The sequence below is a fragment of the Antedon mediterranea genome, chromosome 1, assembly GCF_964355755.1.
Source record: "Antedon mediterranea chromosome 1, ecAntMedi1.1, whole genome shotgun sequence".
NCBI classification, from domain to species: domain Eukaryota; kingdom Metazoa; phylum Echinodermata; class Crinoidea; order Comatulida; family Antedonidae; genus Antedon; species Antedon mediterranea.
Window position 1 is genome coordinate 26843203 of NC_092670.1, and position 14751 is coordinate 26857953.

The window sequence follows — 14751 nt, forward strand, 5'->3', positions numbered from 1 at the left end:
TATTCTTACTATGATACATAGTAAATGGATGAATAATGTTCTAAATTGTACTTTATACTGCATGATGATGAGCAAAGTAGGAAATACGTTGTTTTATGTTAAAAATGTAAGCATTCAAAGGCAAGCGTTTCATCGGTTGTCACGATACAAAAAACAAAATTACAGTACGACCAACAGTAACTGTAAATATTATTGTTGTGATAATCCGCACTAGTTTGTTTTGTAAAAAAAATATCCAAACAGCCAATGATTTAGATGAGGAGAGTGAACCTAGGCCTAGTCAAAAGACTAAACGTAACGTACCGTATGGTGGTAAGCACAATGCTTGGCGTCCCTGGTTACCGGCGTTAGCAACAAACGTATAAAAAGGCGCGAAAGGCCTAGCTGATCAAAGTGAAGAAAATGATATAATCCTAACTCACAGCTTGTAAATTAAAACAGTTTTCTTCAATCAATATTTGTTGCTGTATCGATATGTCAGTTATTTAACTGTTGGTATATCCAAAAATCAAGAAAATGAATTTTAAAAGACAATCAGTGTAGAGGGAAAATTAACTACGTCTACACACACGTGTATGGATTTTATAAACGGTGGTAATTATGTCTACAAACGACCAAACAATCCTAGGCCTTGCAAGGCTAAAACGAATAGGCCTATTCTAATACAGTACTAACAGGCCTAGGCCTAACTAGGTTGCAGCAATACGAAACTTTGACAAGCAACTGGAACTAATATAATATGTAGGCTAATTATGTTTTTCCAACGATTCCACGTCTTGTAGGGATGTCCCCATTGATTAATCAAAATCATAAAAACGATCTACACAAAAGTATACTGCTGATGCATATCTCGGTGGTGTTTACAAACAAAACAGAGGCAAGACAACAGGTGGCTCTGTTGTATTTAACAGTAATAAACGATAGTTTAATAGTGCATACTATTGCATGCCATGTGACCCACAATCGTCTAATCAAATGACAGGAATTTATTTAGGTGTTAGATAATAGAAGATAGCATTCTATTGTATAATATAGTATTAATTATGTTTAATGTTAAATGAATAATAATAGATGGTAATTGATGGTAGCCACATTAACCTTACTCCATGCATTATATTAACTTTTCCTTTATATATGGGGTTTTGTTATAATTAATTAATAAACTATTTATAACTTAACATTTAATGTTTAGTTATATCAGCATAAATAACTCCACTGATTTCAGTGGACATGGAAGTTTTTGCTGTGTTCATAAAATCTAAGTCTGCATACATTAATCCTTGTGGGTCAACACACTTTGATCTTGAACCATGTGGTGAAACTTTTGACATGGCTAACTTTTTTGAATGTTTTTTTTAACATGAGGATGATCCTTATCTCGAGGCTTGTCAGAAATGTTCTCTTGCAGTTTCTTATTAGATTCATTTTCTGGTATGTTCTTTGAAATATCATCATTTCCATCAATTGCAGATTCTCTACTATGGTTAACATTTTTTTTCAGTTTTTTAGGTTTTGTGTCTGGTGCGTTTTTAGTTTTGATACTTGCAGGTAATGTAGAAGCCTTGTTCTTTTGTATACAAGCATATATATCTCCACTTGGGCTTTTCCAGTGATTAACTTGGTTTTCACTGGTTTCTGTTTTAATCGCTACTGTTGTGTTAACTCTCTTATCTGATGTCTGTTTGTGTATTTCTACAGGCGCATACATTGGAATCTCCTCATGTTCAGGTAATTTATTCTGATCAATATTTTGTTTTTCTGATAGGTTGTTAACTTTCTGAACTTTAGCGTACATAGGAAATACATCAAGAGTGTATTGCTGTTGATTATTAAGTGATCCTGATGTAGTTATATTTTTCATATTCAGTTTATCTTCAGTGATATTTGGTGTCTGTTTATATTTACAATATAAATGGAATCCAAAAAAGCCACAAATTGTAATGATTATGATTACTACTACAATTGCTATGGGTATATAAAAACTAGTTGTTTTCAAAGTTTTCTGAACTTTATCTTGGTGTTGATTAGTTGAATGAGTTGAATATGTTTGAGTAGCAACTGGTTGAGTCATAGGCATTGTTAATCCATCAACTACTTTAATTACTATTTTTCCTGAACCACTCTTTGAATCAAATGTTGCTCTACATTTTAACACCTTCCCATTATCTATCAAAGAAATGCTTGCAAAGCAACGTGTATTGCTTCTTTGTGAGTGTAAGAAAGATGATGATCCATTGTATTCCCAAGTAAATTCTATTAGACCAGCACATGTGTCACATGTTACTATGCATTGAAAACATCCCTCACTTCCAGAAATAATTGGCATTGTATTTTGCGTAAAAACAACTACCGGTAATGATGAAGTTTCTTCTTTAACAATATTCATTAGATTTGTTGAACATGATTCTGCTTGTCCACCTTCTAAGGATGATGCTATACATGTAAAATAATTATTTACATTTTTACTTGCCAGTATTGTTATATTAAGGTAACTTTTTTCTGTTGATTGAGGAAATGTTGCAGAGTTAAGGAATCCTTCAGAGTCAGATTTGTACCATGTAAGTCTTGTATCATGATTGCCTGCTCCTATCATACATGAAAGTGCAATTCTTTCAGTCAATGTAACTGTTTTCGGCAAATCCATGCATCTTGGCTCAGGAACTTTTTTGACAATAAGTTTTGCTGAACTTTGAATTCCTGTTTTCTGAAGAACAAGACAAAGAAAAATTCCTGCATCAATATGCTTCACATCAGTAATCCTCAAAGTTGTGGTAATATACTTACCATCACCAGGCTTAAATGTGAATGTTGTGTCAACTGTATACTTGTTATTGTTTATTTCCATTCTATTGCCATTAGAAATGTACTGTTCACTTGAATACCATCCAACAGTGTATGTAAGCTCTTCTTTTACATTTTTATTCATTTTGATTATACAGTTGAACGTTGCCTCCTCACCTGCAGAAGCTACTACATCTACAGGATCTTTAGTTATTACTGCACATTTTACAACTTGAAAATAATTCATCAGATAAAAAAACAAGAAAGTACAAATGAACTTTAGTTGAATCATCTTCCCACTGTTATTAAAAGTCTGGTTAGAGAGTTAGATCTCTTGTGTTATTATTCTTGTCAGAAAACATACATGAATGATTTTCAATACATATGAGCACTGTGCTATACAGTAATGTATTATACACAGAATGACTAGTAGCATTTAGACCATCCAGGAAACTTGTAAAGGAAATCAAGGTTTTAATATTTCCCAAGTGATTGTGTGTTATGTCTGGGTGATGAATTGTTATTGGTTACAGTATCAATGCATTGTCATTTGTTTATTGATATGAATAGTTTGTTTTTATACAATCAATAATTTTGTATTAGGCTACTGTAACACTACAGCCTCAAGTCTGGCACGACTCGCCGCGATTGAGATTTTAAGCCAGGTTTGAGTTTATTGAGCGGTCACACTATTCAAATTCTGTTGGGTTGTTCCCCGATCGAAAGCGGAAATCAGTTGGCTAGCTAAATTATGTGAGCCAAAAAGAACCAAACTCAAACAGAACTATATAAGAAGTACTGTAAATTAAGAAATGTAGTTCAAAGATCAGTCAAAAATGCAAAGTCTGAATTTTTCATTAACAAAATATCTCAATGTATTAATCTAATCCAAAAAAGTTATGGTCTACCTTAAGTAGCTTAGGTTACAAAAATAACTATAAACGTGATTCTAATCTAGTTCTCAAAAACGAAGGGGGTGAAATTTTACATGATCCCAAAGACATTGCAACTCGTTTTAACAATTATTTTGCGGATATTGCTAACAACCTTAAAAAAAACCTTCCTCCTAAGAAAAATTTATATAACCCACATTCAGCAAAATTTAAAAACTATTATGATAAAAACCTAAAAGATTTAAACTTGAGCCTGTTAGTGATGATTTTGTACACGCTAAATTAATTAGATTAAATGTTAGTAAAGGTGCTGGCCCTGATGAAATTCCTGCTCGTTTCTTACGAGATGGGGCAGGTTTTCTCAAGCTTCCACTGACACATGTAATTAATGCATCAATTGTTAGTGATAATGTACCTGATGACTTTAAACTGGCTAAATTTAAGCCTATTTTTAAAAAGGGGGATCGTACAGACCCCAATAACTATCGACCTGTTAGCGTTTTATGCACTGCTTCTAAAGTTCTTGAAAGGGCAACGTATATCCAACTAGCCAATCATCTTTTGAATGCTATTGAATTGAATTGAAATATATATTTATACTGGGTAACCTCTTCAGTCAAAGACTGGTCTCCCAGAGGGCCCAGTTGGTGATCAGTGGCTGTGATGTACTAATACACCGGGGTAACCCCCTACTCGTCTCGAAAGATGTACTAGGTTCTTTAAAGTGCACACGAGCTAGATGTGTACACTGGACCTACGGTTTATAGTCCTTATCCGAGAAGACTCGTTCTACCACCAGAACCATGGAGTGAGTGAGCCTCGAACCCCTGCCGATGTTATGGCTACGTGATTACGGTTCCACTGTCTTAACCGCTCGGCCACTCACTCACTAAAATCTTAAAAACAACAATCTGATATATAGCCTACAATCTGGCTTCAGAGAAGGTTTCTCAACTGAGACCTGTCTCATTCATCTCATCGACCATGTTAAATAAAAAATGGCTAATGGTCAACTTACCGGGATGATTTTGTTGGACATACGTAAAGCCTTTGATTCAGTTAATCATGGTATTATATGTAAAAAATTGTATGATATAGGCTGGTTCCGGTCTTATTTATCAGACAGAAAACAATATGTTGCTGTTAAGAATGCAACATCGGGTCATAATAGCATAGAACATGGGGTGCCACAGGGTAGTATTCTGGGCCCTCTACTTTTCTTAGTGTATATTAATGACATTGTTACATCAATTAATCCTGAATGTAAACTTTTTCTTTATGCCGACGACTGTGCTATTTTGTATAGCGATCCAAATCCTAATATTATTGAAGCTAAATTGAACGATTGTTTAAATAACTGCAATGACTGGTTAGTTGACAATGGTCTCACGATGCACGCTGGAAAAACTGAGAGTATTATATTTGGTACTAAACAACGTCTAAACAATGTTAATTTTAAATTAAATGCATTAGGTCAAGACATTGTAGCCAGCAAAGTTATAAATTATCTAGGTGTAAAAATAGACCAACAGGCTTCTGGTGACCTAATAGCCAATTCTATAATTCATAAAATAAATAGCCGCCTTAAATTTTTGTACAGGCAAAATAAAAATCTAGATAAAGTTAGTAGAAAACTACTATGTTCAGCTTTACTCCAACCGCTCTTCGACTACGCTGCCCCAGCATGGTGTTACGATGTATCACAGCCTCTAAAAAATAAACTTCAAACTTCTCAAAATAAAATAGTTAGGTTTATTAATCAATCTAATGTTAGATCTCATGTTGGTCAGTCGGAACTTCAAGAATTAAGACTTTTAAATGTGGTAAATAGGGTTAATTTTTTAAGTTTATGCTATGTTTTTAAGATTTTTAATGACACTGCTCCATTGTACCTAAATGAGCATTTTACACTTATCAGGGATTTTCATGAGAGGGTGACCAGAAGTAGCACTATGTGTAATTTCCGTATCCCAATAATTAAAGGATGTGCTAGCAAAACGGAACAATCTTCCTCTTTATATCAAGAAATCGTCGAACATAACCTCTTTTAAACAGACTCTAAAATCATTGTATTTTTTAATTTTTTTAAAAATGCATTTTATACAAATTTTAAATATTATACTTTTATACTTTTAAATATTTCGTATTTGACATTTTGGATTTTAACTGTTAATCTAATCTCTTTTTTGTATAAGGATTCTGTGCAATTTGTTTCTCTGTGTTTCTGGACCCCAGTGGAAATAAGTTTTTAACTTTTTGGGATATCCTTTTAACTCGAGTCTGTTGTACTGATTTTTAATTGTTTACATGTTTTATTGTTTGTATCTGTGTTGACTCGTTAATAAAGAAATCAATCAATCAATCAATCAATCTGTAGTACATACTTAGAATTCACTAGGCCTATGCATTTTGTTGTTTATTGTAGATGATTTAAAATATATATGTAATCGACTGATGGTAAGCATAGGCATCCCATTCGATCCATGTTCGGTCACATTACAAAAATCTCAATTGCGGTGAGTCGCGCCAGGCTTGAGGCTGTAGTGTGACCGTAGCCTTGGTTTTCATTTACATACATTGTATTGAGAGTTTTTAAGTGCCAAATGATCAATTAATCAATCAATTAATCATGCTTTTACAATTTATTTTTATAACAAAGGTTGATGAAGATTGTGATATAAATTTAAATTGAGCTAACCTAAGTAAGTAAGCCTGCCCAGGCCTAGGCGTAAAAGAATGAACATATAACGGAAAATAAATACTGATTAATGATTCCTTAGTACATTAACAGAAGAATTTCCATCAACAATTATATACTTTACAGTAATAAAATTACTAATAATTCTAATAATAATAATTTATCTTCTTTATCGAGCCAAATCGCCATATTTTCAGGGCGTCGCACGTACCAGGTTACTCCTGTGAGTGACCAATCACAAACGGTCTTTCAGCGCATCTATTAAGGGCTCATCATCAGCCCGGGAACGGGAGGGGTCAGGGATTAATTGTTATTGTATATTGCACGCTCGAGCGTCGATGACCTGCTGCCCGGGGCGCTCTTTAATTGTTACTGTGTTTTGCATGCTCGATCCATTTTGGGAACGGCCGAGAAAAACCGATCTCAGGGTTTGGCAATTTCAAGGAAATTTATCTAAAAAACACCTTTTTCGCATAAAGGGGAATTAAAAGGTGCCTCACCTTGCGGTTTAAGAGGAGATAGAGGAACAAATTTTGGCTTAGTGCTATTATTTTATAGGCTATATATGTTTAACGTCAAACTAGGCCTATAGCTAGCGTATGATGTTCGTACGCTACCGCTCTTTACCAGCTAGGCCTACAAAACTAAGCCCAACTAAGCTACAGTAGTCCTAGAAACGTCTACGAGAGAACTTTTGACGCAAGCTACTACGGTAGTGCATTGTTTAATGGTTTAATAAGTTGCATTAATTATTTTTACAAAACGTCAAAATTGCAGGTCAGTCTAGACATCGAGAGAAAAAGTACAGGAAGTAACTCCGATCTGCACACTGCGAACATGCATCAGAGAGTGTGTTTTACAAGTATGACGTCATGAGCTCAGATATGCATCATGAATATTCATGATATATGCACGCCTTTATATAATAATAATGCCTCCGGGCCAACTAGACTAGTGCAGTGAGAGGTGCCATTTTATCATGAAAATTATGTCGGAGAGTATACATTTCCAACGTTACTTTTTAAATATTTTTTTTAATAAAGCATATTTGATTTTACAATTACGGTACTAAAATAATGGATGCATGTATTTATATAATTCATAATATATGAATCAAAAGGCAAAGTTGGAATATTGCACACAGAAAAAGATTATGGCATAATATGACCTGAACTTTTTTAAAATTTAATTTAATTTTATTAAATCGAAACCAACAGCGATAATTACCGCTGCTAACATGTTTGATACAAACAAAGCCAGGACTGTTTAAAGCACCTTGATTGGTCCTAACATTGATCAAGGGCTTCTCTTGTCCAGTGCCCCTTGACCAAAGGAAAGGCATAATCCAATACGTTTGAGGCAGATAGTAAATGCAGGGCTGCCATAAGAGTCAGCAGTGCTGATTTCAAATGCCTAACGGGACCCCAGCTCCATATACAGCACCCAATATTACCAGATGGTCTCCCATCCAAGCTCTAATCAGGTCCAACGTTGCTTAATTTCGGTGATCTGACCAGCGGTGGCGCCAGGATTTTCCCAACGAGGGGGCTAAGCGAGCGAAGCCAGCATTACTAGGCTGGGAGCAATGCGTCCTGCGTCATTTGAGGCCCTTTAATCAGATTTAGGGTAGCCACTTTTTCCCTTTTTTATAATGCATAAATATAACACTGCATGCAAAAAAAAAATGATGCGCGATGAATGTTTTAATCCATATTTTTCAATTTAAAAAATAACTGTTCAAAATATGCCTATAGTTTCTGAGTAAATTGTAGCATAGAAAAAGTAATCTACGCGAACGTAAAACATACCCACAGACGAAGAGGTAGGCCTATATTGTTTATCGCAGAGGCGTAGGCTGGTTGCCGTCTGGGGTGCAAAAATTGTAAATGCGAGGCTTGGGCTGATCTGTAAGAAAATTTTGAAAAATAGAGCTGCTAGGTCCCCGGAAGTTGAAATTATACATATTAATGATACTCTGAAACGAAATTACAAGTCTACAGAACCAGACAATGTAGGTTGGGATGGAGCTAAACAAATTTAGAGAAATAGAGTTAGAGGTACCGGAAATTGAACTTCAAAACATGAAACAAAATATACAATTCCATATCATGGTTGTGACTGAGCTATAGACATTTTTGAAAAATAGAGCCGTTAGGTCCTGGAAAATGCACTTATTGTACTTCGGAATATGACCAGCTTTATGGTTGGGGCTGAGCTAAGAAAATGTTTAAAACTAGAGCTGCAGGTCTTAAAAAAATTGCATCTCCTGGTCAATGGAACGTCGCAGTTTTCTGGGCGCTGAAGCTAAGAAGTGAACGCGAACAATTTTTACTGTAATATATTCCCCGACAAAAAGTACCAGTGTTCCCCGACGTGGGCTAGGCCCCCCAACGAGGGGGCTAGATCCCCCAACGAGGGGGCTAGATCCCCCAACGAGGGGGCTAGATCCCCCGCAGTACTGCAATGATGAAAATAATTGAACCAAGTTGTTCATGCTTATGAACATGATGGTGTCATCAAAATATAAAAGATGGTAAATCATCCAAAAGATAATTGATTGACCTAGACAATATCCAAATATTGAAGAAATTTAAATACGCATAAACAGAGATGCGCTCTATTAAATGTGATGAGCTATGACGAAAGAGACAAAAATCCTATATTTTATATTTGGGTGGCCATACGATGACCTCACAATGTTAGCCATATTGATGCATGATCCGATATCTACAACTCATCAATTTCTAGAATATGTAATAAAAATTAATTTTCCTGTGTACTTTAGAAACTATGACTGTGTTAAAAACAGACATAATTTTGATGAATTTTGGAACTTTTTCATCAAAAACCGCAATAATTATCTAATTTGACGTGCTCGTAAGACATGATTTTAAGTCGAAATGGTTTCAAATTTTGTAACATTACTAGAAAAGGATAAAAATACATAAGTCATACAAAACATGTCTTTAAAGCTACGTGCGGACCGCGCACATTAAAATTTGCACGCACGCGGTTCTTTTTGAGATGCGCAAAATGTCATGATTTGTGTAGAAAGTTGATTATAAATTAATTTTGCGCATTTTAAAATTTTAAATGCGTGTGCACGCGTAACTTTGTGTAAAACATGCCATTTTTATTCAACAGAAAGTTGGCCCTTGATATCTATATATAAAATATGGTTAATTCTGACATAGGCTAGCACAATGCAAAAACTTTGGTACAAATCTCCGCCTTGGATACCTACATTATCTATCTCAGATGTACTGCGAAACGTAGATTTGATAACATTAGTTTCACATTGACGCTATTGTTCCATATTTCTATCTTAGGAAGATATTATAAAGAGTTTTTTAACCCAATTTATGATTTCAACAGTAGATTTTCAACTCAATTTCAATTCTTCGCGGGTCAAAGTAATTTCCGGGTTCACCTTGCAACAACCTGGTTTCAACTATTTTCTCTCTTTTATACACAAGGGAGCAGTTAAAATAATAGATTTGACCCTAAAGGTGACTGGAAACAGGCACTTTCCATCAATCAATACAGTGTCCCTTTGGAAGAAGGATGAAAAAAACCGATAGTAGGACTGGAGCTTAAGTTGCATAGCCATTTCAGTTTTTAGTTTATTTTAGGAACGGACCGCACGTGTGTGAAGGTACAGTAGTTAAAAAATTAAAATTATACTGCAAATTAATAAAGATAAAATTAAATATACGCCATAAAGAATTGGAATATATTGTGGGAAATAGTATTATAAAATTACATAGGGAGATTTGATGATAAGACATTTTGTTTAAAATCGAGTGAAATCCTGATAGTTGATTGAATAAGCTGGCAGGAATAACTGTAGGCTATCTGTGTCCCGTTAGGACCGAGATGTCTGCCCATGTTGCAAGCCGTAATGTCTTCTTTCTTGGGCCCACTCTGTCACGGCACGGCAGTTAGTTTCAAAAGATGTTTAAATTAAATAATGTATTAATAATTATTAGGATGGTATTTATTTGAATAAACGCCTCTCCAATAAAACTTTGAATAATAATCATTATACTCTTTGTAGTAGAATTCATCGCACTGTTATCTACAATTTACCAAGCATTTGTTATTCTTTTTTACCACTTTTCATCTATTAGAGGATTTCATTTGATTATAAATGTTACCATATTATTAAAACTAAAAAAATTAACATATATCCCTCGAAAAAAAGCACCTCCCTCAAATGAACTCCGCCTCCCCAAAGGGCCCTACCAAACAATAAACACTATACTTTAAAATGTTATTAAAGCCCCATTCCCTACGTTTTTTAGATCTAATTTAAGATCACAAACTATATTTAATGTAAAAATAATACTATATGGTCCTATTGCGATAACTTTTTTCGTCTTTAAACGGTTAAAAATGTGAAAAATACATCGATTCTAATAATTATAGCGGCCCGCTATAAATCCCAAAATGCATTGCGCGCGGATTGATATTTTTGTTTTTCACCTGTAATTCGCCCACTTTTCGATCGATCGTGAAGCCAAAACAAATGGAAGACTCCTAACTTTTCAGCAAAAATATAGGGGTTTTCCCCAATTTGTATCAACGGAGTCTGGCAAAAATAGAAAGACAATTAATGCAGCAACTATACAACGTCAGGCTAGGTATATAGCTAGCGTACGATGTTCGTACGTTATCGATGTTTACCAGCTAGGCCTACAAAACTAAGCCTAGCTAGGCTAGGCCTAAGACCGTCCACGAGAGGTCGATCGCCGCGAGCTACTTAGGTAGTGCATTGTTTCTCACTTTTTATCATAATTTACCATAAAACGTACATTTAAGACAAGGAATGACATGGTTTAATGTTTTTAAAGTGATATATATGTATTATTTTCCAAAAAACGTCCAAAATTGCAGGGAAGGGGTCTTTAATCATCTAAAACACTGTGAAACAGAGTAGTTTAGTTTTACGAATGTCAAGCATTTTCAATAATGGTAACCGACAGAAAACTTACAAGGAGAACATTTTTATCATTCCGAGAACCATCGTCTACACTTCCTAGAGGGGAGCGAGCGAAGCGAACTCACCCTTTAGTAACTAAAATTTTCACAAAGTGTCAATAAAAAATTATGTTTAGTTTTTAATGCTTGCGTAAGTCATGTTGCGCAACTCTGACGTCATTTAAAATAGGAGGTGCTCAACTTCACGTAAATGTCCATATGTTGACAAAAAATGTGACGTTTTTGAGATAAGCGAGACACAAAAATGACAGAAAGAAAGAAGAATAATACAGAAAAAAAAAGATGATGAAACAGGACAGTTACAAGGAGTTACGAAAATAAAAGACGCTAAAGAAAAATTGTGCTGTATGAATTAGATGATGTGCGCAAACACATAATAAAAGTATAAAATGACAAACTATATTATTTTGGGTGTTTTTCGTGGTGCATTAATTATTTTGTACGTATATAAAATAAAAAGTATACAAAAATCAAATGAAAAACACATTATGCGGAAACACGAATTGTTAAATTTATTCATTTACCGTACATTTTATGGTTTTTGATATTTTGCAATTTTTTTTGTATTGGAGATTTGTTACGTACTTGCTACTTTTGTAATTAAATTGTGGTCTGCCAGAAACCCGTGCTCCGCCCGGTTTGTCCACCTTAATAATAATTCGCATGGCATGATTAAGTATAATAAAAGCATACTTTTCCCGGCCACAATATTTCTCTTTCGTACATAAGTTGGGGCCCCCTTAATGAGACGTCACAAAATAAACATGAATATTCATTAATCATGTCCATAAGGTGTGACGTAAGAAATGAGCTAACTACAATTCGCTAAAAAAAAAAATCACTTCCCCGCCCCTGACAAATTATAAAAAAAAAAAAATTGTCAACAATACAATTCGAAACTATTTACAGCCATTGATTTTGTTATACACGGAGTATTCGTCAGACTTTGACATCTGTAAGCTACAAAATGAAAGCAATACTGGATTTGGGGTGCGCCTCAGAAAGTGACAACATGCATGAGCGGGACAGACTTCAGCATGCACGTTGAAGTCTGTCAATCAGTCGGCAATGATTAAAACATTTTAATGATAAAATATGAATTGGCAAGTTATCGAATAAGATGGATTGGAATAATAATAATGCTTACGGACTCGGAAATCAACACAAAAAGTAGTCGAAATTAGATGATGCGCTCGGACACAAACATTTTGGGTGTATTTTTCATTGATATTTAATATTTAGTGGAAACACAACACCAATTTGGATTCGTTTTATTTGCGCGTTTGTTTTGTTGTTGTTAATTTACATTTTTTTATTTCATGTTTTTTATATTTTGCAATATTTCTGTGTGAGGTTTCATATCTTTTTTGCTAGTTTTGTAATTAATTGTGGTCTAGTTTTGATTTTTAGCTTTAAGCGGTGATATTCATTAATTACACGGATTCCAACTCGAACGTACTAAACAGTGATATCTATGGCCACGGCATTTTACTCACTGGGGCAAACAGTGATTTACAAAAATCGTTCTGTTCAAAGAATAGGTGTAATTGATTAAAACTTCAACAACGCGATCATCCGATACGGTTGACTGGCTGCCAAGACTAAACAGTGTTTTAATTTGGTGGCCCTGCATGGTATTTTTAGATCCTTTGTAGCCTATCGTGTGCGGCCCATCAATAAACATCAGTGTGCCAAATGTGAGCACATACCGTTCAGTGTTTTTGGAGGAGATACGCAAAATATGCGAAAAATTTAGTAGCATGAATATATAGATATTTGTATTGGTCGAGAAGCAATAACACTGTTCTCTTACATGTACCATTATTGTGTATGACTGAATATAATCCCATGCTCAAGTATAATCCCACCACCTAATTTTGGTCACAAGGCATTAGTAATGCAATTCGACACCCAAATTTGAAAGGTTAAGCTACCTTGTATACAATCAAAACAAGTAATAAAGGTGTGATAACTTAAATTTTGATCTGAAAAAGAAAAATCTCTGCTGTTTTTTTTTATCTATATTATAATCCCATCATTGTCCACAAATTTTGTACCCATTATTACTTGATCATGGTACTCGCATTGAGTTCATATTAAAATCTCTAATTTCTAAGAGTTGTGTCAGTGAAGACTCAAGCCTCAGGTTTTGATTAACACACTGTTACTAGTGTTAGTGATAAAACTTTTAATTGGCACATGCTAACTATATTGTTTAGTTTAGTTGTTTAGTTTATACACGTCATAAGTTTATTGTACTATTATTTTAGAATACATCTGTTTATTTAGCATTAGTTCACAGTCTTCTAATCTCTGCATACTGTGTTATTTCTGTAGTTGGTTGTGTTATACTATTTCCACAATTCAGTAAATCCAAGTCAGCATACTGTAACCCCTCAATGTTTAATGTCCTTGCTTCTAATGGAGTAGACAGGGTAGCTGATTTAGTTTTCACTTCTGGTTCCATTGTAACAATAGGGCTTGGGGTTTCTGCTTTGTTTTTTATATCAACATTTATATATGTGGTTTCCTTTGCTTCTTTATTTTCTCTGGTATTGTGTGCTTCATTTAAAGCTCTCATTTCAACTAAGTTTTTCTTCATTCTTCTTTGATCCAAAGATAGTGCTTTAGACAATGGCTTCATTGTTAATCTAGGCTTGACTTTTTGAGTTTGAGATCGATTTATACCGCCATACATGATATTTTCCAGATCTGTCATTTGCAAAGATGTTTGCACTTCATGAACACTATTCTTGATAGTATCTTGTTCTAAAGTGGATGCCCGATGTTTAAAGTTTAGTGTATGAATTTTATCTGGACGTGTTGAAATGGAAATTTCAGCAGAAGTTTCTTCGATTGGAACATTGTCATAAAGACTAATTCGTTGATTTTGGTATTCTGATTGGTCATTGCAAGTGTTAATTTCATCATTAATTTCTACTAGGCCTACTGGTTTTAAATCAATTGTACAGTTATTGGTAATATTTTTTCCTTCAATGTCTGGTTTTATACAATTATCTTTTTCATTCTTATTTATATTTCTTTGTTTCTTTATACAATAGAGAAGAATTGTTACAAGACATACCATTAAAAGGAAAAGACTCATAACAATCACAATATAAAGGAAAGCAGAGTTAGTTCCAAATATGGGATTTGGTGTATCATCCGTAGGACTAGAAGTAGTAAATAATACATTTACTATTGTTTCTGTACTCATCCTAAGCTGTGAAGAATCCGTACCACTCCTACCTCCATGTTCGACTGTACAATTAACTGCCTCTCCAGCATTGAATGTTGATACATTGCCAAAGCACTGGATAAAGTCATGAAACCGTGGTAGTGGATTATCCAACAAAGAGGACCATGTATATTTCATTT

General features: G+C 34.4%; 2 protein-coding genes across 2 annotated transcripts in view; one reads left to right on the forward strand and one right to left on the reverse strand.

Annotated features, from left to right (window-relative positions):
* Positions 1-14751, forward strand: part of LOC140063606 (polypeptide N-acetylgalactosaminyltransferase 13-like) — a 103959-nt gene that overhangs the window by 66203 nt on the left and 23005 nt on the right. The window lies entirely within an intron of this gene.
* Positions 583-2805, reverse strand: LOC140063607 (uncharacterized). The gene is made up of 2 exons (XM_072110020.1): positions 2785-2805; positions 583-2704 (listed from the first exon to the last, which is right to left on the reverse strand). Exons 1-2 carry the CDS (start codon positions 2785-2787, stop codon positions 1334-1336), a joined length of 1374 nt encoding a protein of 457 aa, XP_071966121.1. The 5' UTR covers positions 2788-2805; the 3' UTR covers positions 583-1333.